Consider the following 22,073-nt stretch of genomic DNA (forward strand, 5'->3'; position numbering starts at 1 on the left):
ACTGCCCATGAAATCCATAGCAGCCCCCTTCTATTGGAAATGAAAATGGTTTCCAGCCCTGTTGTTTACATGACTCAATCAGTTTCAGTTACTTGGAGCTCTTCCTCTGATGTCCTTCCTCACATGCTTCCTCCCACTGGCACAGTCAGCTGTATAAGGATTTTCTGATTTCTGCTGAGGTGACTATATCGCAACATCTGGTCACACGATTGTTTGTACAGTGGGTGGAAATACCAAAGTCCTCCAAGATCCACTTGCATCTCCCATGCTGTACCATCGAGGATACTGACTGAGTGGGTGAGTGTGGACTTTGCCTTTTTCCCTGCTTGGATGAACTGTAGCATAACGTTCTCAGCTTAAATTCCATCCTAGCCCAAGTGATTGATTCTTCTGAAGCTGATGATCTAGCTTGTACATAGGTTGTTAGTAAGTAGATCCCTGACTGCACTTTTGGGCCTCCGGTCTCTCTTTGTGCTGCTTTGATGATTCGTTCCCATGATGAAAGATCTTGCTGAAATAGTGCAGTCTGTCACAGTTCTGCTCTCAAGATGCACCCATTCTGTTGTTGCAAACAAATAGCTGACCTTCAATTTCATCCCTTGGAAATAACTGGTGATCAGTAACTTGATTTTATTTGGGACATATAATGTTCCATCATTTTCTTACAAACCTGATGTAGAATAGAACCAGTTGTTAAGTCAAGCCAAACACAAATAAGATCACCTTTCCTTTCTTTTTTGCCTCTTTGATAAATGGGCTAGTGATGTTGTGTTCCACACATCCAGAAAAGCCAGGTATGTGTCCTTCCTGCACAGATGTATCGTTGCATTTGTTGTATCACGAATTCCGCTTGCCAAAATAGAGAAGATCTTGTCTTCTACGCGTTGCAACACTACTGATCAAAATGACTTTATAGTTTCAGAATTCTTCTCCTCTGGGAGAAGGGATGAAACATCTTTCTGCTTGTTTTCAGCATTCTGGTCCCTACCTTTTTCCATATTGTTCTCAACAGCTGCAATAACTTCCTTAATAGTAAAGGACACTTCCTGGATATCTTGTATTGTACAGTGGAGTGTCCAGGCAGCTATCCAGCTTGTGGCTTCCTTATGTCTCTTACTTCTTTCATGATGGTTCTTTCACATTCAGTTCTGCTGTTGTTTCATCTACTGACACTATCCAGCTGTGCTCTACAAGTGGTACATCTCTGGATGTGTCTTCATGTGTATCTTGACAGTGTTGCTGTTTCTCTCTTGATCGTTCATCACTAAACAGGTGCTTAGTTGGTATTGCAAAGCCTTATACTTTTGTGGGAGTCCTGATTTGTTGATTTAGCGACTCGGATACTTGTGAGTACACATTTTTCTTGATCTTTATATCTCCTTGAGTCTCATAATATCACTTTCAAAAATTTCTTCCCCTGGGACATATGGATCAAACAGTAGGATCGTGCTCTGTTGTCCACTTTTGCAGGATGGTGCGCTGGAACCTGCCGCACTGTTTTTTGTTGTTGTTGTTTTTTTGAACCCTGGACTCAAGTGAGAGGTTTTTGCCAAGTTAACAGCTCTCCTCTATGTTAAAGCATGCAAGCAGAAAATAACAACCACAGGTCCATGAGGTGATGCAGTTCAGCGAGAGCTTTTGCATTTTTCCATGTTTTATTTATTTATTTTTCCATCCAATTGTTTTAAATTCAGTTTCATTATGTATACAATCAGACTGTGCATATGTCACAAACATGAATATTTCATTCAACATCTGAAATGTGAAGGAAAAAACTGCATAAAAACTGCACTCAACATTCGACCTGGTTTTTAGTGTGCTACGGTGTAGTCGCATTCTGCTGCCTCACGTCAGAAATGCTGCAAAACTTCACTTGAGCGCACCTCAATTTTAGACCAACACACCCAAATGCAATCAGATGAGCACAAGCACAGGCGCCATTTAAAGAATGCGGTGAATGATGTGAAAATGGCGACTCTGTCAATGCGCTGTGAGTTGCTTTATTCCAGGTAGAATATTGGCCACAAAAATTAATTTGTTATGACTGAAACACGCAGATTTGAAGTTATGCTCCCATTTCTGACCTGTGTGCTCTGCTTTAATATCAAAATATCAGATCATGAAAATATCAACTTCTTGGCATGGAGTGCTCTGGTTGTTGCCCTGCAGTGACAAATCAGGCCCATAGTGTTGTTTGACCAATTGAAAAACACGATATTATGACAAAAAAGAGGATTAAGACTCACTGGATGTGCTCGATGTGCTGCCAGTCTTCCAGCTGCCTCTCTGGATATTGTGAACCGATGGAGGAGGCTTGGCCACCACTTGGGGTGTAGACTCATACAGAGCACATTGTAGTGGTGTACCCGAGCCCCAGTATAGGTTCCTCTGCAGGGGAGCACTGATCTCAACGTCTAGAACAGGAGAAATGATCATAACTGAACAGAACGTTCCTGTACAGCCTGAAAATGCAGTAAACCCATGAGCCAGTTCAGGCAGACAACTCAGGTTCATGCTACATACACCCCAACATGCCTCATTCACATCATTACCACATACCTCTGAAGAAAACAGATGATCATGTGCGCCCCTAAAATCCCCTCTAAATTGTACATTCCATTTATGATGCAAAATTTTCCCAGCTCCCCTTGTGTCTGTCGAAAGCTGCCTGTTGCAACACGTCACTGCTGCTGCTCAGCTCTGCCTCCACCCCAACATCCACCTGTGGGCGCCGATCGCAGAAAAATGGCCATACAGCATCTAATATTACTCCCTTTATGTCAAGCAAGCATCTGCAGGGAGTCATGTGATCGGAGTCTCAAAGCTATGTGCTGCTGTAATAAATATTCTTCTGCGTGAGTTGTCTGGTTGAGGTGTATTTAATGGTTATCCTTACATTGTACAAGGAATTTAATTCAGCTGTACAATTTAGTCCAAGTAAAAAGTTAAAATTTCTTTAGAATGCATTCATCTGTGAACAGAATATTCAAATGTTGGATCAGTGTAAAGTCTAATAAGTTCATCCAACTCAAAGTTTGAGGAAACTGATGACCTTGTGATAACAAACTAGGCAGGCTGTTGTGTGGGCCGCCCGAAGAGGAGGTACTGCTGGCCCAACGTCAGAGGGCGCTCTGCCTGAAGGCGGGCTTCAGGCACCAGAGGGCGCAGTCTCCGCCAGGAACTGGAATTGACAGCTGTCACTCATCACCATCACACCTCACCCATAAAGGCCGGGAGAAGACACCACATCTCTGCCGAGAAATCGTCTAAACCATTCAGGTAGACACTCAGCCGTAATTATTGACTCAGCTAAGTTAAGTTGTGACGTCTTTCACATCTGAGCTGGTAGCTATTGTACCTTTTGAGGTTGCAGCTTCTCCACTGACTGCCGAGTTGGAGGGAGTGGTAAGAGTTGGCGTTCTCCACTCTTCACTCTTACACTTGTTAAGTGGAGTCTGCACGGATAACTGGAGGAAGTAGTGAGATGAGGTGGTGTTTTCTTCCTCCACCAGGAATAATCTGCTGACTGTTTTACTGGGTGTGTGCACACACACCCACTCTTGACTGTTTCTGTTTCCTGCCAGCAGTACCCGATCTGAGCTGGAGACGGTGGCCACCTGGGGACTCATGACTTGGCGGCTCCGGGGTGTTCCAGATCCGTTGGCGGTGGAAATCGTGTGGGTCCCAACTCTTCTCTGGACGGGCGTCTCCTATCCTCAAGCCTGCCCACACGACACCAACTTTATAATTGACTGTAGTATTGAATTGTATCTGTATCCGTTGTGCACATTTCACAACATTAAATTGTTACTTCGTATTTCCATTGACCATTCATTTACGCCCCCTGTTGTGGGTCCGTGTCATCACACTTTTCACAACACAGGCCTGTCTAATATACTTTGTGTTAAAGGAATTTGTGTTGGGTTAAAATTTTGTTTAATACTTAAAACGGGGTATTTTGCATTGGTTCTTGTCATGTAGTTGTATACCAATATATAAAACCCAATACTTCTTATCATCTTTAGTAAAGGCAGACTACTCCCCATGACCATAAGGAGTCCGTCCTCTGTCTTATTTAATTTACAACTTTCAGGTTGGGAGTTGAAGATGTTTGGGCTCGATCGTAGTGTCTTTCCCCAAGACATTTTAATGGAGAGGATCACTTGCGAACTGTTCCACCAGCTTCCTTGTTTAACCACAGGCTGTTGTACGAGGGGCGATTTAAGAGGTTTTGAGCCTGACCCAGAAAAAGTAGTGTGTAGTTTTCTCATTTTTGCATTCTGACAAACCAACATTTCTCAACATTGCACCCAGTGAGTCAAAACTTAACATTCATGAGAAATGATACAAGGACATTATCTATAGCGTGTGGCCTTTGCCTTGACTAGAATCTATTTTTGTGTTGTATAAAACAAATAATGGATATTTTCCATTTGTGCAATGGAAATAATGTTTCCATTTGTTGAAAATGGAATTTTACACAATTCAATGAGGCAAAGCCCAGTTAAATGGAACATTCCATATTTTAACTCATGCAGATGTTCTTACTACTGCACTCAGAAATGTTCCTTATTACCTTGTGGCTGCTGAAACAGGGTATTGTAATCAGTCCTGTGTGTGTCTGTTTGTGAGCCAAATAACTTAAAAAAAAACAACTAGGACTTTCAGCAAACTTGGCATTCATATTATATGTCAAGATGATTAAGCTTTGGAGAAAATGGGACAAAAGGTCAAGGTCAAACTCAACAGAATCATGGTTGGAAACACACATTTTCTGCTATATCTCCACAGCCAATAGGGTGAGAAAATGTATTTAAAGTTTATGATCAACAAAACATTTGTGATTGATTATGCAACATGAAATAGTTGATATGGATATATTTCAGTGTGCAGAGTGTGCAGGGTATGCATCAGCCATCTGATGCCTTTCATTTGTACACTATTTCCTGTTACTTATTTTCAGCATATGCGTCACCTGCATGTGCTTCAGTGAACCAAAAATGGAAGTAATTAAGAGAGAGAGAGAGACACCTGACAAAAAAACAAAACAAAACATGTGACCACTGGTGATGGTGGCTCAGTTTGTGGAGCACATTATTCATGATCAAGACAGACAGTGGATTAATCCCTGAGTACTTATGTATGTATGCCTGAGTCTGATCCATTTCCTGTCACAAATGAAGAGATGCATGGCTGTGTTCAGAGGTGGGTAACCCTGGCTTCCGTGAATAAAAGTCCCACTATGTATTGTTTCTACTTTTGCACCTAAAGCAGTAATTTCACTGATAAACTCATCTACCTGCCTGAGGGGTCGAACTAATTAGAATCAACTTGTTCCGTGGGCAGATGGAACAAATATGTGGTCAGACTTCAACTCACTGAAGTCTTAATTGCCCACCTCTGACTGTGTTTTGGCATTCACACTGCTCAGCATCATGTTTTCTGCAATGCTGACTGACAACTTCAGAGAAGCAGATGTTGGCATCAACATCAGAATCAGAACAAACTGCAACTTGTTCACTCTCAGGTGGTTCCAATCAAAGACTGACTGGGCCCTTAGTGCTGGCTCAGAAACTGACATGTAACAACAAGTTCTCCACCACCTGTACTAACTTCGGTCTTACCATAAGTGCCGAGAAGAGGGGAGTACTGTATCAACTCATCAAGGGAATGTAAACCCTTACATTGAGTCCAGCATGGCAGTTTTCTTCCTTCTTCCTCTTCTTTCAGCTACTCTCATTAGGGGTCACCACAGAAGATCAGTTGTTTCCATCTCACCTTGTCCTCTGCATCTTCCTCTGTCACCCCAACCACCTAACTGCATGTCCTCCCTCAGCATATCCATGAACTTTCTCTTTGTCCTCCCTCTTCTCCTACTGCCTGGTGGCTCCATCCTCAGCATCCTTCTCCCTATGTACCCTGGATGTCCAAGCCATGATCTCAAGCTGGCCTCTCTGACTTTGTCTCCAAACCATCCAACCTGAGCTGTCCCTCTGATGTGTTCATTGGTAATCCTGTCTATCTTTGTCACTCCCAACAGTCAGATACTTGCTGCTGAGCAAGTACAACCTTTAGCATGCCAGTGTTTGGAACAGAAGAGACATCATTCAGTCGACAAAGCTGATGCTGTGTGGAGAAGCTGTTCTCCCCACTCCACTGTACGCTTGTCAAACAGGGACACTCTATCGGTGTCATGCAGGGTGCCAGAATCACCTCTACACCACCTGCCTTAGAAGATTGTTCAACATCAATTGGCAGAACAAGATACTTGCCCAAGTAGGCCTACCCAACATCCAAAACATCCAGACACAGCCACAGCTTCATTATTATATTTAACATAATTATATTACTATTATTTAATTTCCTTTTTAAACCCCATTATTAGCCATAAATTACCCCTGTCTCAACTTTTTGGAATGTGTTGCATGAATGGATGTACAGTATTTTAACACAAGAAGTGAAGTTGACTGGAAATAACATGAAATATCTTGGGTTCATACTGTTTGCAATGAAACAGAAGTCAAAGTAAATGGAAGAAACACTTTCTAAATATCCATTTTCCTTATCGTCCAGTTTTTTTTTTTTTTTTTAGTGTTTGTTTTGTTTAGTGTTTAGTGTAAATGCTTTGAGATAACATTATTATATTACTATTATTTAATTTCCTTTTTAAACCCCATTATTAGCCAAAAATTACCCCCGTCTCAACTTTTTGGAATGTGTTGCATGAATGGATGTACAGTATTTTAACACATGAAGTGAAGTTGACTGGAAATAACATGAAATATCTTGGGTTCATACCGTTTGCAATGAAACAGAAGTCAAAGTAAATGGAAGAAACACTTTCTAAATCTCCATTTTCCTTATCGTCCAGTTTTTTTTAGTGTTTGTTTTGTTTAGTGTAAATGCTTTGAGATAACATCATTTTCCTCAAAATGTTTGAGTTGGACAAATATCTCAGGTTTATATGTAGCACATATCATCCAGGACCCAAGGTGATTCCACAGCGTGGTCGATGCAGTGACGTATATTTTGACAATGCATCTTTTTTATTAATGCGATGAAACCGTTTGCCATGAAATAGAAGTGAAAGTAAATGGAAGAATCACAGTTTTTTTTTGTTTTTTTTTTGCTTTTGTTTTTTAAACTCACATTTTGCTTATCGTGCCAGCTTTTTTTATTTGAGGTTGTAAATGTTTTGAGATAGCATTATTTTCCTCAAAATGTTTTAGGGCCCAGTCCTGTTGGCTCATATTCACTTAACATCTGCAATATGCGTGAAACATGCTTGTATGAGTCGGCTGACACCCGCACACGTCCGCAATTATCTGCAGGGGCACATTTTTCCGTTGCCAGGATTTTTGAGCTGCACAAAATTTTGGCTGCGGATGACATCCGCCTTACATACTCCATACATACTCAATACATACACAATCTATGCGCTGTATATTCGCCATCATCTGCTGATATCCGCAACTGACGGGGATTTGCGGCTTGGCAGCGCACTGGGATAGCGTGTAAAAGGGATATTTTGCATGCCCATCATGTCCACATCATGAACTAAAATAAGCTGTAGCGACTGCATACAGATTGGCTGCAAATAAAGCGTTTTTATTACATCTGCTTTGCAGCTGATTTGCGGCGGATGCAAATCAGACACGCTGTGTTCACAGCTGGATGCCGTTCTTTGTTCTACCGGCTGACACGCACTCTGCGCTGGATGCTACGTATATAAAATAATTATTTTGTGGCGGATTAATCATTTTATTCTGCAAATTGGCTGTTGAAAACGGCTCTAATCACCTCCTGAATCACAGAGGAAGCTGCAGCTGGGCCGTTTGCGCGTATGCTAACAAGCTGCAGAAAGCATTTTGAACCATCTAAAAAGGTAGTTATTTGACTTGTTTACATTGTCAAGGCTTGATAAAACAGTTGCGTGTTTTTTCCTTCTTGTCTGCAGCTGTTACAGTATTTATTCCCGTGTTTATAACAGATTTAACTTCTTGTTATAATCGTTCACATAAGCTGCGCTCTGATGCGATTCGCTGACGTCACCACTCGCCCTGTTCACTGCTTGTTTACTCCAATCAACTTGTCCAAGTCCAGCAAATGCTCCAGAGCCTGTATTGTTGGTGTGAATAGTGATGCCGATGGCCCGAGTGCGCTTCTTTTATGACCGCAGTGCAGATGCCGTGCACGTGCAACACGTGCGCAATGCATTCATAATACACCCGTAATACTGCCATGATAATCGCAATGCGTCGGATCCATTTCCTCACTACATGCGTTATACAACCGTGATTGTTCATCATATATTCACTATACATTTTAATATATCTGTAATTCATACTGGGACATTTGTCATTTTTGGCCATTTTTGTTGCGGACAACAACGAATGCTCGTAATTTGTGTACTCAATTCATGTGCAATTAATCCTCTCCCCAGTGGGACCGGGCCCTTAGATTTTTTGGGGGCCATTTCTCAGAGAATATGAATGACAACACAAAAACATTTTTTCACTCATGGTTAGTGGTTGGGTGAAGCTATTTATTATCAAAGAACTGTGTTTACTCTTTTTAAATCAAAATGACAACAGAAACTACCCAAATGACCCAGATCAAGCGTTTACATCCCCCTGTTCGTAAAAAACCATGTATTGTCCCCTTTAACATCAATGACAGCTTGGAGTCTTTTGTGGTTGTTGTGGACGAGGCTCTCTGATGGTAAAGCTGCCACTGAATATGTCTTGGACTTTATTTACATCATTTACAAGGAAATACAAACAGTTTGGCACTCTATGGTAAATCTGGATGGAGTAGACAGTTCTCAAAAACTGAGTGAATGTGCAAGAAGGAGAAGAGTGAGGAAAGCCACCAAGACACCCAGTAGAAGTAATAGGCCTCTGTGGCTGTGACTGGAGAAATTGTGCACAGTGCAAATTTTGCATTTTGCATCACCACTCTTAGCTTCATAGTGGAGTAGAGCAGAGAAGGATATTCTTTCACCAGAACAGATCAAATCCAGGCTTGCATCTCAGATGTACCTTCTGGCAATTTGGAGCTAAACTTGCAGTTCTTCTTTTTAAGAAAATCCTCCTCTATACCATTTCATCATGAAGCTGTATAACTGGTATGGAGCCAGGTATGCCTGCTTTTTGCACAGCCGTATCACTGTATTTGTTCTGTGTCATGAATTCCATTTGCCAAAAACAGAGGAGAATATCAGGGGCTGTATCCACGAAGCATCTCCGAGTCTTCTCAGAGAGCTCCTAACTTAGCCTAAAAATTCCTGGCAAGTAATTTTAGCCTAAAGGCAGCTTGGCACAAAATTAATCCCCGCACTGCCATGCAATTCATCGTGCCAATGCGACCTGCTTTGTCCCGCTGGATTCCGCGCATTATATAAAATAATTATTTTGTAGCAGATGACGCATTTGCTCTTGGAACTTGGCTGATGAAACATCTCTAATCGCTCCCAGAATCACACAGAAATTATCTACAGCTGCAGCTTTTCTCGTGTGCTTCATGAGGTGGGGAAACGCATTTGGAATCATCTCAAACGTAATTATTTATAATATTTATATTGTCAGATTGCATCCAGAGCGTATGTAGATGACACAGACTGCTGTCAGATGGCCATAAAAGACCACTCAGCCTTGGGACTCTGGTGAAGGTGGTCGCATCTCCTCCTCTCTCCTCTATCTCTGCTCCAACCTTCAAAGTCCCTACTTCACCAGACTGAATTCTTCAAACTATATTTGGAATAACCATGGTATTGATCAGATCATCTCTGAACGCTAGTGACACCATTTTGGAGCGATGCATGCTTGGTACCACTCTCTGTGGAGGATGTCGAAGATTTATTTATATTTGGTTTTATAATGGGAGGGCAGGTGCTTATCGGTTTATGTGCTGCCCTGACCTACTGGAGAATTGGCAAGACGGCTGTTACCAGAACCGCGACCCCTCACCTGTCCATCATGATTAATGAGTTGGCCAAGGTGGTACAGTCTCAGACTGCGTTAACCCTTGAACTCCGATGTAAATTGGAAACCATCTCGGAGCAAATGTACGTAGGCAAAAATAATAATAATAAGTGGCTTATTAACTCAACATGTGTAGCCACATGTTGTGATTTGTGTTGGACAAACTATTTTAAGACATTTATTAGGTCTACTTGTGCATAGTTTTGGAGCTTTAGGCATTGTTGCTACGAGCTTTATTACTTATATTATTACTTATATTAGGCTGAAGCTCATTGAGCTGTGTGTAATAAATGTTGTCATTGCAGGGAAAAGGAACTCTCCTGTAGCTAGTTAAGTGGTGTTTTATTTTTTTTGTGCAACTATTTAAAAAAAAAAAATCCACTACTTGCTGTGAGACCAGGTTGACACACACACACACACACACACACACACACACACACACACACACACACACACACACACACACACACACACACACACACACACACACATATATATATTACAAATATGTTATATTTGTAATATATATATTACAAATATGTTATATTTGTAATATGCTGTATTTGTTATATATTGTAAAAAATATATAGCAAAGCTGCCTAGACCCCAGATCCACACACACCTCCCCAGCTCCTCTGGGAGAACCCCAAGGCGTTCCCAAGCCAGCCGAGAGATGTAGTCCCTGCAGCGTGTCCTGGGTTTTCCCCGGGGCCTCCTCCCAATGGGACGTGCCTGGAACACCTCCAGTGAGGCGCCCAGGGGGCATCCGGAAAAGATGCCCGAGCCACCTCAGCTGGCTCCTTTCGACGTGCTGATGATTCCACAACACTTCTATAAGCTTTGATTAAAGAATGATAATTTTTAGAATTGAGTATTTGTCCCAGTGAGATATGAGTGAGAATAGAAGGGAAGAAAGTGTCAAAGTAATAAAAGAAAGAAAGAAAATAAATGAAATAGCTAATCATGACAGGCATGGATTCGGAGCGATGAATCTTACATTATCCGAAGAACAAAAATAAGTAAATGAGAGAATCAGCTCAGTTATTACTTGAAATTGTTGACGTTCTAATAAGCTGTCTATGTGTGGTCTGTGTAAATTGGGAGTGGCAAGATGGAGTGTGTGGGCCAATGAGCTATCCAATAATATATACAGATCAGTGTCCCGGCTTCATGTCCACGTTGGCACCATGAAACACTAATGGACTGCTGTTGGAGATTCATGTTTATTAATAGTGTAACGGCCTGGCACAAGTTCCATGTCGTATCTCCTACAGAGTTAGAAGGTGATCATTTATTACAGCGTAAGATCTGTTCAGCTCCGAGCCTGTTGCATGCAATGACGTGTTACTGTGCACGACAGAGAGATGCAGCTGCCTGTGTTATGATGGAGACAATAGTTCAATTATTTACGTCGCCCATGGGAAGGAATGGACAAATATCTGTATTGTGGATATAACAGCCTGTTCAGATTTGCGGCTGTGTGCGCACACTAGTGCACAGAACTTTCGGTTTGATAGCCACTGTTCACGTTCACTGTACATGATAATAATTCATAATTATTATCATGATGAAGCGTGCCACATACATTTCAACAGTTCCTTTGCACTTGGCGGGGGTTGACATTATTATACGTGGCATGTGCAGGTCATACCGGCAGGCTTTGCGGTGCCAGATCCATCTCGAGGTTTCCTCGTATGCACTCAAATCGTTTCGCATCCTCTTTTGTCGCCATCGGAATATGTAAATTGTGATCAGATGGTCTTTAGATTACACATAGATCGCTGCCGGATAGGTATCCCATCTCGACCGTACCCGGAGAGTTTTGAACATGTTGAACAGCTTCAGGGCCACTGGCCGATTTTGACCGTGTTGACTTCCGCAGATGGCTGTCAGAACGTTTTGGAACTGAAATCTGACACTTTTCGGATGTGTGGCAATTCATAATTCCGATGCCACTCTGTGTGATTCGCCTATGTGTGACGGGGGTATAAGAGTGTCTTAAGCAGACAAGGTGGCAAAAAGGCAGAGTGGAAGGAGAGATATTCTCCGTTTGTTGAATGGCAATGATTCAGCAACACGCTACCAGCACCGCCGTTCGGCATAAGCAGACTACGCAGCCTGCGTGGGTCACCAACCATGTTGCACTAGTTTGCAGGGCCTCCAATTGACTGAAAAATGTGTTGAAATTATTACATTATTACTCGGGCTGGGCAACGTTAACGCGTTAACGTTTGTTAATTATTGAGGTCATTATCGCCGACAATTTTATTAACGCTGCGTTTTTTTTGTTGTTTTTTTTTTTTGGCCTTTTAAGCCTGTTGTTCGTTGCCTTTTATTTTGAAAGCGTCAGTCGGGAGCGAGCTTATGTTGCTGAAGTTGAACACAGCTTTTCATGTCAACCTATAGTCCGTAAATTATACGGACTTTTCCGAGTTTCAGTCATGCGACGTACAAATAAAGTCGAATATTCAGGGTTTGGTCTGTAATCAACCGCTTCCGCTCCGCTTTGAAGCCGTGAACCATTGAAGCAATGCTTCGATCCAGCGCTCGTTGGTTCTTTGATTCACTGCACTAACGGTAAGTCCGCTTCTTAACCCCTCTGAAAACCATTAAAATATCATCAGTCACTTTTGTGTGGATTAAAGTCACTAACTGGGACTCTTGTCTTGTTGCTGTCAAGAAAAGAGAATCATTCTCCGTGTTCACGCAGCTCGAAATGCTGTGCGGGTGAGACAGGTTCCGGTCGGAATTAATAACTTCAAAATGAATCGCGCTTTAAATAAAATGACACCTCTTTCCAAACGTTGTAATACAGACAAGAAATAACAATCGACTAAAACGTTTTTTCTCCCAAAATGAAACGTGTTGTAAGACATTCATGCCAATAATGTCTGAACGAAAATGCTTTTGACAAAAACTACAGATTTTGTTTATTCCCATTTGTCCAGAGATCAAGGATCCACCATGTAGAGTTTATTATGTCCAAAGTTTAAGGATCCAGTGACCAATTTCATATTTATTTACTTTAAGACTCAATAAAATGTTCAATTTCAGTTCAATTTAATCGGCTTATAAAGTACCAAATCACAACAAAATCTAAATATACTAAAACAAATACATCACAATTGTACACATATCATATTGTGGTATATGTACAATTGTGACGTATTTGTTTTAGTATATTTAGTCATGGACATGAATATTGTTACCTGCTGGACTGTTTCTAATTTTGATTGGTATCAATGGAAAATGTCTTCTGTGAACTGTCTGTATCTCAATATATTATTATTAAGAATATATGCAGTCATATTTTTATTGATTTTATCAATTGAAAAAAATCATATATAGATTCAGGTATAATTGAAAGATCTGGGCAATAAATTTGATCCTGTTTGCAGTCAATTTTTGTTATAGTGTTGTTTTTTCATATTTATACTAATAAGAAGTGTTCACTATGGTCCATGAAGTATAATAAATATATTAAAAGAAGTGTGACAGTGTATGTTGCACACGAATAAAAGAATGAGGATTATTGAATAACAAGATGCATATGATTTTTATTTTATCATTGGGCAAAAATGCATCTGTCAGATTTTCACTCTGGATTCAGCCCTGAGGATGGCGCATTGGAGAAAAGCAAAGTTATCTGTAATCATTGAAACGCAGAATTTGCATTTCACCGAAGCTATACAAGTCTCAGGTACCACCTCAATGGTTAGTCATAGTCATAGTAACGGTTTGAGTAGAACCTTTGTGTGTGTGTGTGTGTGTGTGGGCGGGGGGCTCCCTGACCAGTTATGCTTAGGGCCTCCAAAACCTTAGCAGCGGCCCTGCACGCTACCGGCCTGATCGTGCAAGGATAATGTTTGTGGTTGACCTCATCAGGAATGAAGATGAGATGAAGGTCATCACAACATTTCGATACCTGGCTACGGGAAAAATGTCTCTCTCTCTCTCTCTCTCTCTCTCTCTCTCTCTCTCTCTCTCTCTCTCTCTATATATATATATATATATAGAGAGAGAGAGAGATTTTCATTGCACTGTCCTGTAGGATTTTATACTTATAAATTTTTTTATGTTTTTTTTTTTACTTTATCTGTTTTCACTGAAACTCTCTCCAATCTCATTGTATATTTTGTATACAGGGAATTATATTCTATTCTATAACATTCACACAATTATTAAGATCAAAGTAAGGAATGCCAGTAGCAAAAGCCTAAAGTCACGTATTTGAGGAGAACTTGGCTTCTGTGCTGCAATCTCCACTCTTGGCTTGGATTGCAGCACGTACCAGTGCATCTCACACTCATCACTTCTATGCAACTACCAGCACAGCGAGTAAACATAACAATAAGCCAATCAATATAATAATTGGCATGTGAATGAGGTATGTTCAAATATTTTGAAGCTGTGTAACAATTCATTTAATGTTGCTGAGTTTTATGACATGCAATTATTTTCAAGATGACACATTTCTGAACACAATTCAGGTTATAAGATTGGTTAATTTTACTTTCCATTCATAACTAGGAGTGCAGAGCACATTTGTTTTTTTTTTTCCTCTTTCCCTCTTTGTGACAACCAAAAACAGCTCTAAGAAGACCCCATCAAGGGGGTCAAGCCAACCTCCTCACAAAGATCAAAGTTTCTGTCCCCTCCTTGCTCATAGTTGCTCTCAGATACTTCCTGGATCACTCTAAGGCTAAGTTAGGAGCTCTTTGAGAGGTCTCTGAGATGCTTCGTGGATACGGGCCATAGTTTTTAATGTGCTACGGTGTAGTTGCATTCTGCTGCCTCATGTCAGTAAAGCTCCAAAACTTCACTTGAGTGCACCTCAATTTTAGAACAACACACCCAAAGGCACACAGATGAGCACAAGCACAGGCACTATTTAAAGAATGCGGTGAATGATGTGAAAATGGTTCCTTTGTCAATGCAACTCGCAGTACGCTGTGCGTTGCTTTATTCTGGGTAGCAGATAGACCACAAAAATTTATTTGTTATGATTGAACCACTCAGATTTGAAGATATGCTCCCACTTCTGAGCTGTGTGCTCTGATTTAATATCAAAATATCAGATCATGAAAATATCATCTTCTTGGGATGGAGTGCTCTGGTTGTTGCTCTGCTGTGACAAATCAGGTCCATAGTGTTGTTTGACAAATTGACAAACATGATATTATGATGAAAAAGAGGATAAAGACTTACTGGATGTGCTCAATGTGATGCCAGTCTTCCAGCTGCCTCTCTGGATATTGTGAAGCACTGGAGGAGGTGGGGCCTCCACTTGGGGTGTAGACTCATACAGAGCACATTGTAGTGGCGTACTCGAGCCCCAGTATAGGTTCCTCTGCAGGGGAGCACTGATCTCATAGTCTAAAACAGGACAGATTATCATAATTGAACAGAATGTTCATGTACAGCCTGAAAATGCAGTAAACCCATGAGCCAGTTCAGGCAGACAACTCGAGTGCTTGCTACATACACCCCTACATGCCTCATTCACAGAGTTACCACATACAGTGAGGCAAATAAGTATTTGATCCACTGTACATTTGGCAAGTTTTCCCACCTACAAAGAATGGAGATTTCTGCAATTTTTATCATAGGTATACTTAAACTGTGAGAGACAGAATATAGAAAAAATAAATAAATAATGAAATAAATCAGAAAATCACATTGCATGATTTAAAAAAATATTTAATTGCATGAAATAAATATTTGATCACTAACCAATCAGCAAGAATTCTGGCTCTCACAGACCTGTTACAACCCCAAATCCAATGAAGTTGGGATGCTGTGCAAAATGTAAATAACAGAATACAGTGATTTGCAAATCCTCTTCAGCCTATATTCAATTGAATACACCACAAAGACAAGCTATTTAATGTTCAATTTGATAAACGTTATTGTTTTTGTGCAAATATTTGCTCATTTTGAAATGGAGACGTCTCTTCAACATTGCATTGAGGTCTGGGACAGTGCCTAAGGAGTGGCAAACTGGGGTGTTGGTCCCCATATTTAAAAAGGGGGACCAGACAGTGTGTACCAACTACAGGCGCATCACACTACTCAGCCTCCCTGGTAAAGTCTACTCCAGGGTGATGGAAAGGAGGGTTGGTCGATAGTCGAACCTCTGATTGAAGAGGAACAATGCAGGTTCCGTCCTGGTCGTGGAACAACTGACCAGCTCTTTTATATCTCCACACTGGCCTGGGAACACCTTGGGATCCCCCAGTCAGAAGTGGTCAGTGTGGCACGGGAAAGGGAAGTCTGGGGTCCCCTGCTGGAGCTGTTGCCCCCACGACCCGAACCCAAAAAGGTGGTTGAAGATGAGTGAGTGATGAGTGTGAAATGGGTTCCTGCAACACGTTTCAAAAAAGCTGGGACAGTGGTATGTTTACCACTGTGTTACATCACCTTTCGTTCTAACAACACTCAATAAGCGTTTGGGAACTGAGGACATTAATTGTTGAAGCTTTGTAGGTGCGCTGGTAATAATCTGGATGGTATCTTTCCTCTTTTTTCCGGAGGACACAACGTCCATGATTTACAAAAACATTTTGAAATGTGGACTCATCAGGCCACAGGACACTTTCCACTTTGTGTCTGTCCATTTCAAATGAGCTTGGGCCCAGAGAAGGCGGCTGTGTTTCTGGATGTTGTTGATGTATGGCTTTCGCTTTGCATTGTAGAGTTTTAACTTGTACTTGTAGATGTAGCGACAAACTGTGTTAACTGACAATAGTTTTCTGAAGTGTTCCTGAGCCCACGCGGTAAGATCCTTTACACAGTGATGTCGGTTTTTAATGCAGTGCCGCCTGAGGGATTGAAGGTCACGGGCATTCAATGCTGATTTTTGGCCTTGTCGCTTATGTGTAGAAAGTTCTCCAGATTCTCTGAAGCTTCTGATTCAAAACCCACAAAACCATGGTGGGAAACACATTTTCTACTATATCTCCAGAACCAATAGGGCCAGAGAGATGATTTAAAGTTTATATTGATCAGAAAAACATTTGTGATTGATGATTTAATGTTCAAACTGATACAGTTTATCAGTTTGAAGATTAAATATTTTGTCTTTGTGGTGTATTCAATTGAATATAGGTTGAAGAGGATTTGCAAATCATTGTATTCTGTTTTTATTTACATTTCACACAACATCCCAACTTCATTGGAATTGGGGCTATATTAGTGATATTTAATTTCCTTTTTAAACCTCATTATTAGCCATAAATTGTGCCTGTTTCAACTTTTTTAGAATGTGTTGCAGCAGGCTTGAAATACATGAATGGATGTATGCTATTTTAACATGTGAAGTGAAGTTGAAGGGAAATAACATGAAACATCTTGGGTTCATGTAAATGGAAAAGTCAAAGTCAAAGTAAATGGAAAAAATCTTTCTTGAACTTGCATTTTCCTTGTTGTTCCAGCACTTTTTGATTTGTAAAAGGTTTCCTCAAAATGTTTGACTTGGATAAATATCTCAGGTTAAAATATAATACTTATCTTCCAGGATCCAAGGCAATTCCACAATGCGGTTGATGCAGCGACATATATTTTGACAATGCATATTTTAGATTAATGCGATTAACATTATTTGTTGAACAAACTTAATATAAGTTTACCAAGTTCCTTTCCACCTTTTTCTCTCTCTTTGTGACGCCTGGTGATGCTGTCTCGTAATTTCTTCAGATTTTCCTAAAGGAAAAAAATGTCAAGAACACATGCTACAGCAGGTTCTCATCAACATCTCAGAGACCACACAGGGTGAATCTTTACCTGCTGATAGCGCATGGAATTTGTCCTCTGCTGATGGTCAAATTTCCAGGCTTTAAACTCTTCAACAGCTTCATCAACAGTAATTTCTCCAACTTTCACCCTCTCCTGGAGGGAAATAAGCTGCCTCTGTCCTGGAGTCTTCATCCCCGCATAAGGGTCATAAAGAGATATTGGGGCAACATCTGTCACGGGACCTGCAGAAACTTCTGTCACACAAGAAAATCAGGGGGAGATCATGCACTTTTAACTCATGAAATCGGTCACTTAACATGAGTTAAAACCTCTCTTATATGCAGAGTTCATACTGTATACAGTCAACCTTAATTAGCTCTGCCAACTGATCATCAGAAATTTGTGAAGTCGGAAAGTGCAAAAGTTAGGGCCCCTTCACACATACTGCGAATTTGGTCACATTGCACATTAAGTGCGCATGAAGCAGGAATCGTATGCAAACTGTGTAATTTCGTAGCTGGCTCTAATGCCTCGTACACCTGTTGCTACAACTATTTGCGCAGACCAGTGGCTGAAAGACCGAATGTGCACTGTACGAGCCCATCGAACTTTCTCGCGGCATGTCTTCGCCAAATTCTAGCTGACACGCAAAAACATCTAACACCGCTCACATGGCACTTAGACAATGTGTGGCCATTCGCACTCTTGGCACGACAACAGACTGCAAACAGTCACTGTCATACTCACAGTGAAATTTGTCTAAGTTCCCCATGAGTGTGGCTTTGGTGTGTGCGCTGAACTGACAGGAGGTGTGGCTATGACAGAAGCGACTATGGAGATCTGTTATTCTGGACATCCCAGCTGGACAGAATGACATGGACGGACACAGACTAACAACTGACCACTGTGACGCGCGTGTGTCTGTTTGCTGTCATCAAGTGGACAAAAATAAAAACATATATCACTGTGGCGACGGGCTGCAGCAAGCGAATGTGGGCATACAGCGCACACATGGACAGGCTGCCCCCAGGTTGAAACGGACCATCAGATCATAACACACAGCAGGCGATCTGACTGTCATGTCACCCCTGTTCCACATGACGCGGCATCCTGCGGCACGCCATCCACAAGACACGTGTGTCAGAAAGACGCATGCGGGTCGGCAGGACACGCGCCAGCAGATGTGGACATGAATGAGACGAGTGAACTGCTCCTAATTCATGTCATTTCATGACTGTCCGTCAGTGACCATGGGTCATCTACAGAGGAACAGACGGATCATATTTGTATTGCCCGCTTGATGAGAGGGATTTAATACAATATAATGTTTTTATATGGTGCGTTTTTTTATTTTTTTTTTAATAAGTCCATGTGCTTCCTGATAGGCAGTGTTCAGCACCATTTACAGGATAGTGATGGTAGCTTCCTTGGTAAAGTTTTTGACTGCAATCAGAGCTTTTGGAATGCATGAGTTCAAGTCCCGTGGATGACATATATATATATATATATATTTTTTTTTTTTCTGCTGGGGAAAAGCTGCTGTGTTTCCGCATGCACGGAACCGTCACAGCATGTATTTTTTTATTTGTTATTTATTTTTTCTTCACACCAGCTGCACGATGTGTAACTAACCACATCGTACAGCTGGTGGCACTGTGTTCCTGCATGCATGAACCGTCGCACCAGCATCGTGCACACCTGCCTGTCGGCGCATTGTTTCATGGTGCGAACATACCAGCTGCTCCGATGGGTGTCGCCCTGGAGTTGAACAGTCGCGTGTGTGTGAAGGGGCCTTTAAAGAAAGTGGCAGATTGTTACCACCAACAAAATCTAGAAGTGCTATGTTTGACCCAAAGACCAGTTCTCCACAAAATGGCGTTGATAAACCTCTGCTACTTTCTGAGATGGCTTTCTTTCGGGCACAGAAAAGCTCTACACTTCTAATTTCAGTTGGTGGGCATTAAATTAGAAGTAATGGCAAGAACATACTGTAGAAGTTAGGCAGGCAGTCCAGTCATGTTGACATTGTCTATAAAGTGCTCAAAAATGTATGTTTACCTCATTGCACACAGGATTCAATCTCAGTTACTGATAAAAGGTATCACAGTAGTCATAGTAACTCTAAGAGCCCTATGGGTATTTTCTTGACTTTTCTATACCTTAAGAAATTCCCCAATTAATATATTTTCTTTTAGTATCATGCCCATGTGTCAAACATCAAAATGCATGTAAGACAAGTATTTGTCTGGAACACTATGTGAAGATATGATCTTTTAATAGAAATATGATTAAAATTTGACAAGGATGCAGGAGAGTGTCATTAAAGCTGGGAGGGTTAATGTCAAAGAAAAAGTAAGTCCTATACAGTCCATGAGGCCCAGGATGAATATTCCTGTATGCTACTGATGTAAGAGATTACAGTTGATGTGTACAGACCACCTACCACAGTTTGGAACACATATGAATTGCAGATCAATTCCGAAGTTTATATACCAATACAGCCTTGTCACTGTAACTTGTTTATAATGTAATAGCTGTGTAATTGTCAATGAAGAGTTGCAGTGAAAGCAAAGCGTGTGTGGAAAAAGCAGGTGTGGATTTAGGTGAGTAGGCTCTGCTGCCTTGCATTCTGCTAGAGTCAGCCTGCTGCCGGCAAGATGGACATTGGGGTCCAAATATTAGCAGTTAAGGATGGAATGTGCACACTGATCTCATTGAGATCAGTGACTGTGGGCTGTGCCATCCCGAGTGCTGGTAGTCCACTGATTTCCACCAAAAAATTACTTTTCCAGAATTATTCGAGTGGTGTGTCTGCTCAGGAGTATTGATCCTGAAAGTGCTACATGAATAAAGTTAGCATTATGATTGTGCAATGTGGAATCCTTTATTTTTTGAAGAAAAATAATTATTTGAAATTATAAAAATTTTATTTAAAATATTATTAAATAACCATAGACTGTGGGCCAATTCCTTGTTTTAATTGATGTTTAAGTTATTTTTTCAAAGTTACATTTGTCTACCCTCTTTTTTTTTTTTTTACTGATAAGATCTGTTACTGTTTTGTGATCCGTTATACCCCTACTGAAGTATGAAGTGTATGACAGTCCATAACTCCACCTGGATGGGATGCTAGACGCAGATGAAATGTATTTTCCAAGGACACAGACAGTTAGCTTTATGTACAGACTTAGAATTGACTCTAGTCTATATATGTGTACTCCAGCTTTTATCCAACTGAGTCACCTGCTCTATATTACAGTGTAATATATTTCCAATTCAGGACTCTGAACAGTGGCTGTACTAGAAGAACTACAACATAATAATATACATTACCTAATGATGTGCAATTGTGAAATGTTGTTACCTGCAGGCGATCCAATTTCCACTGCTTTACTCTGAGGTGTACCTTTATCTGAAAATACTGCCAGACAGTTACAGTTATTTATGATTGTTGAGAGAAGAGCTTCATAAAATCTGATGTGCAGAGAGAACATTTTGTGCTAAGAAAGTACAGACAGTGCAGTACCCCTGGAAATATAGGTCACAGGCTTCTCCTGTTCAGGTTTGGACTCAGGTCTAGGAATGGGTGCTGGTGGGCGGTTGAAAATTCCTGAATTATAGGTTGCATTGGTATCCACAGTATCATAAATATCCTCTGGGTAGAGGCTGTATGGATCCTCCACTTCTTCAGTTTCCTTTGCATCATTCTGATTCTGATCTCGGTTTTCCTCTTCTTCACTCTTAAGGTTTTCATTTTCATCCTGTTTTACATCCGATTGGGGTTTTGCTGCAGGACATGACACGATATAGTTATCGTCACAATGTCGACATTACTGGTTATTCATTTGGAAGGTATTTAGTAACATACCTTGGAAGAACTTTCGAAGGATTAATTCCTCTGGGTTCTGACACTCTTCTACAGCACTCATTGCTTCATCTAAAAACAACAACAACAAAAAACAAACAAACCCACAAACCATCATTCTGACATCACCAGCACAAAACATCTGTATTTTATTCTTAAACTGCCATATGTTTTTTTTTTTGTAAAATGAGCTCAGTTCAATTATTTTTTGTCTTACATAAGTCCTCTGCACAATCAGGGTCTATCCCCAGCATTGACTCATAAATATCCTCTGAGCAACCTGAGTACTTCATCATCATGTCTTGAGATTTAGCTGACATCAGTTCATACACATCTTCTCCCTCCTCAGGTTTGAAGGAGTCTTCAAAGTGGGTCTTGAGCATGTCTGCTGTCTCCTACACTCACGTCAACACATGATATTGGTTATCAGTTGTCACTGAGCGAACAAATGACACAACTGGCAGAAGAAAGTGACCAAGAGTGAGTGCAAC

At 41.0% G+C, this 22,073-nt stretch overlaps 1 protein-coding gene across 1 annotated transcript in view; it reads right to left on the reverse strand.

Annotated features, from left to right (window-relative positions):
- pik3ap1 (phosphoinositide-3-kinase adaptor protein 1) overlaps positions 1-22,073 on the reverse strand; it is a 78,609-nt gene that overhangs the window by 21,052 nt on the left and 35,484 nt on the right. The window contains exons 8-15 of the mRNA XM_034185179.1: positions 21,800-21,977; positions 21,586-21,654; positions 21,244-21,504; positions 21,082-21,138; positions 17,766-17,971; positions 17,612-17,684; positions 15,192-15,359; positions 2,247-2,414 (exon numbers count right to left, since the gene is read on the reverse strand). Coding sequence (XP_034041070.1) covers positions 2,247-2,414; positions 15,192-15,359; positions 17,612-17,684; positions 17,766-17,971; positions 21,082-21,138; positions 21,244-21,504; positions 21,586-21,654; positions 21,800-21,977 — 1,180 coding nt within the window. The remainder of the gene's footprint in view (positions 1-2,246; positions 2,415-15,191; positions 15,360-17,611; positions 17,685-17,765; positions 17,972-21,081; positions 21,139-21,243; positions 21,505-21,585; positions 21,655-21,799; positions 21,978-22,073) is intronic.

The sequence above is a fragment of the Thalassophryne amazonica genome, chromosome 13, assembly GCF_902500255.1.
Source record: "Thalassophryne amazonica chromosome 13, fThaAma1.1, whole genome shotgun sequence".
In the NCBI taxonomy this organism is placed as follows: Eukaryota; Metazoa; Chordata; class Actinopteri; order Batrachoidiformes; family Batrachoididae; genus Thalassophryne; species Thalassophryne amazonica.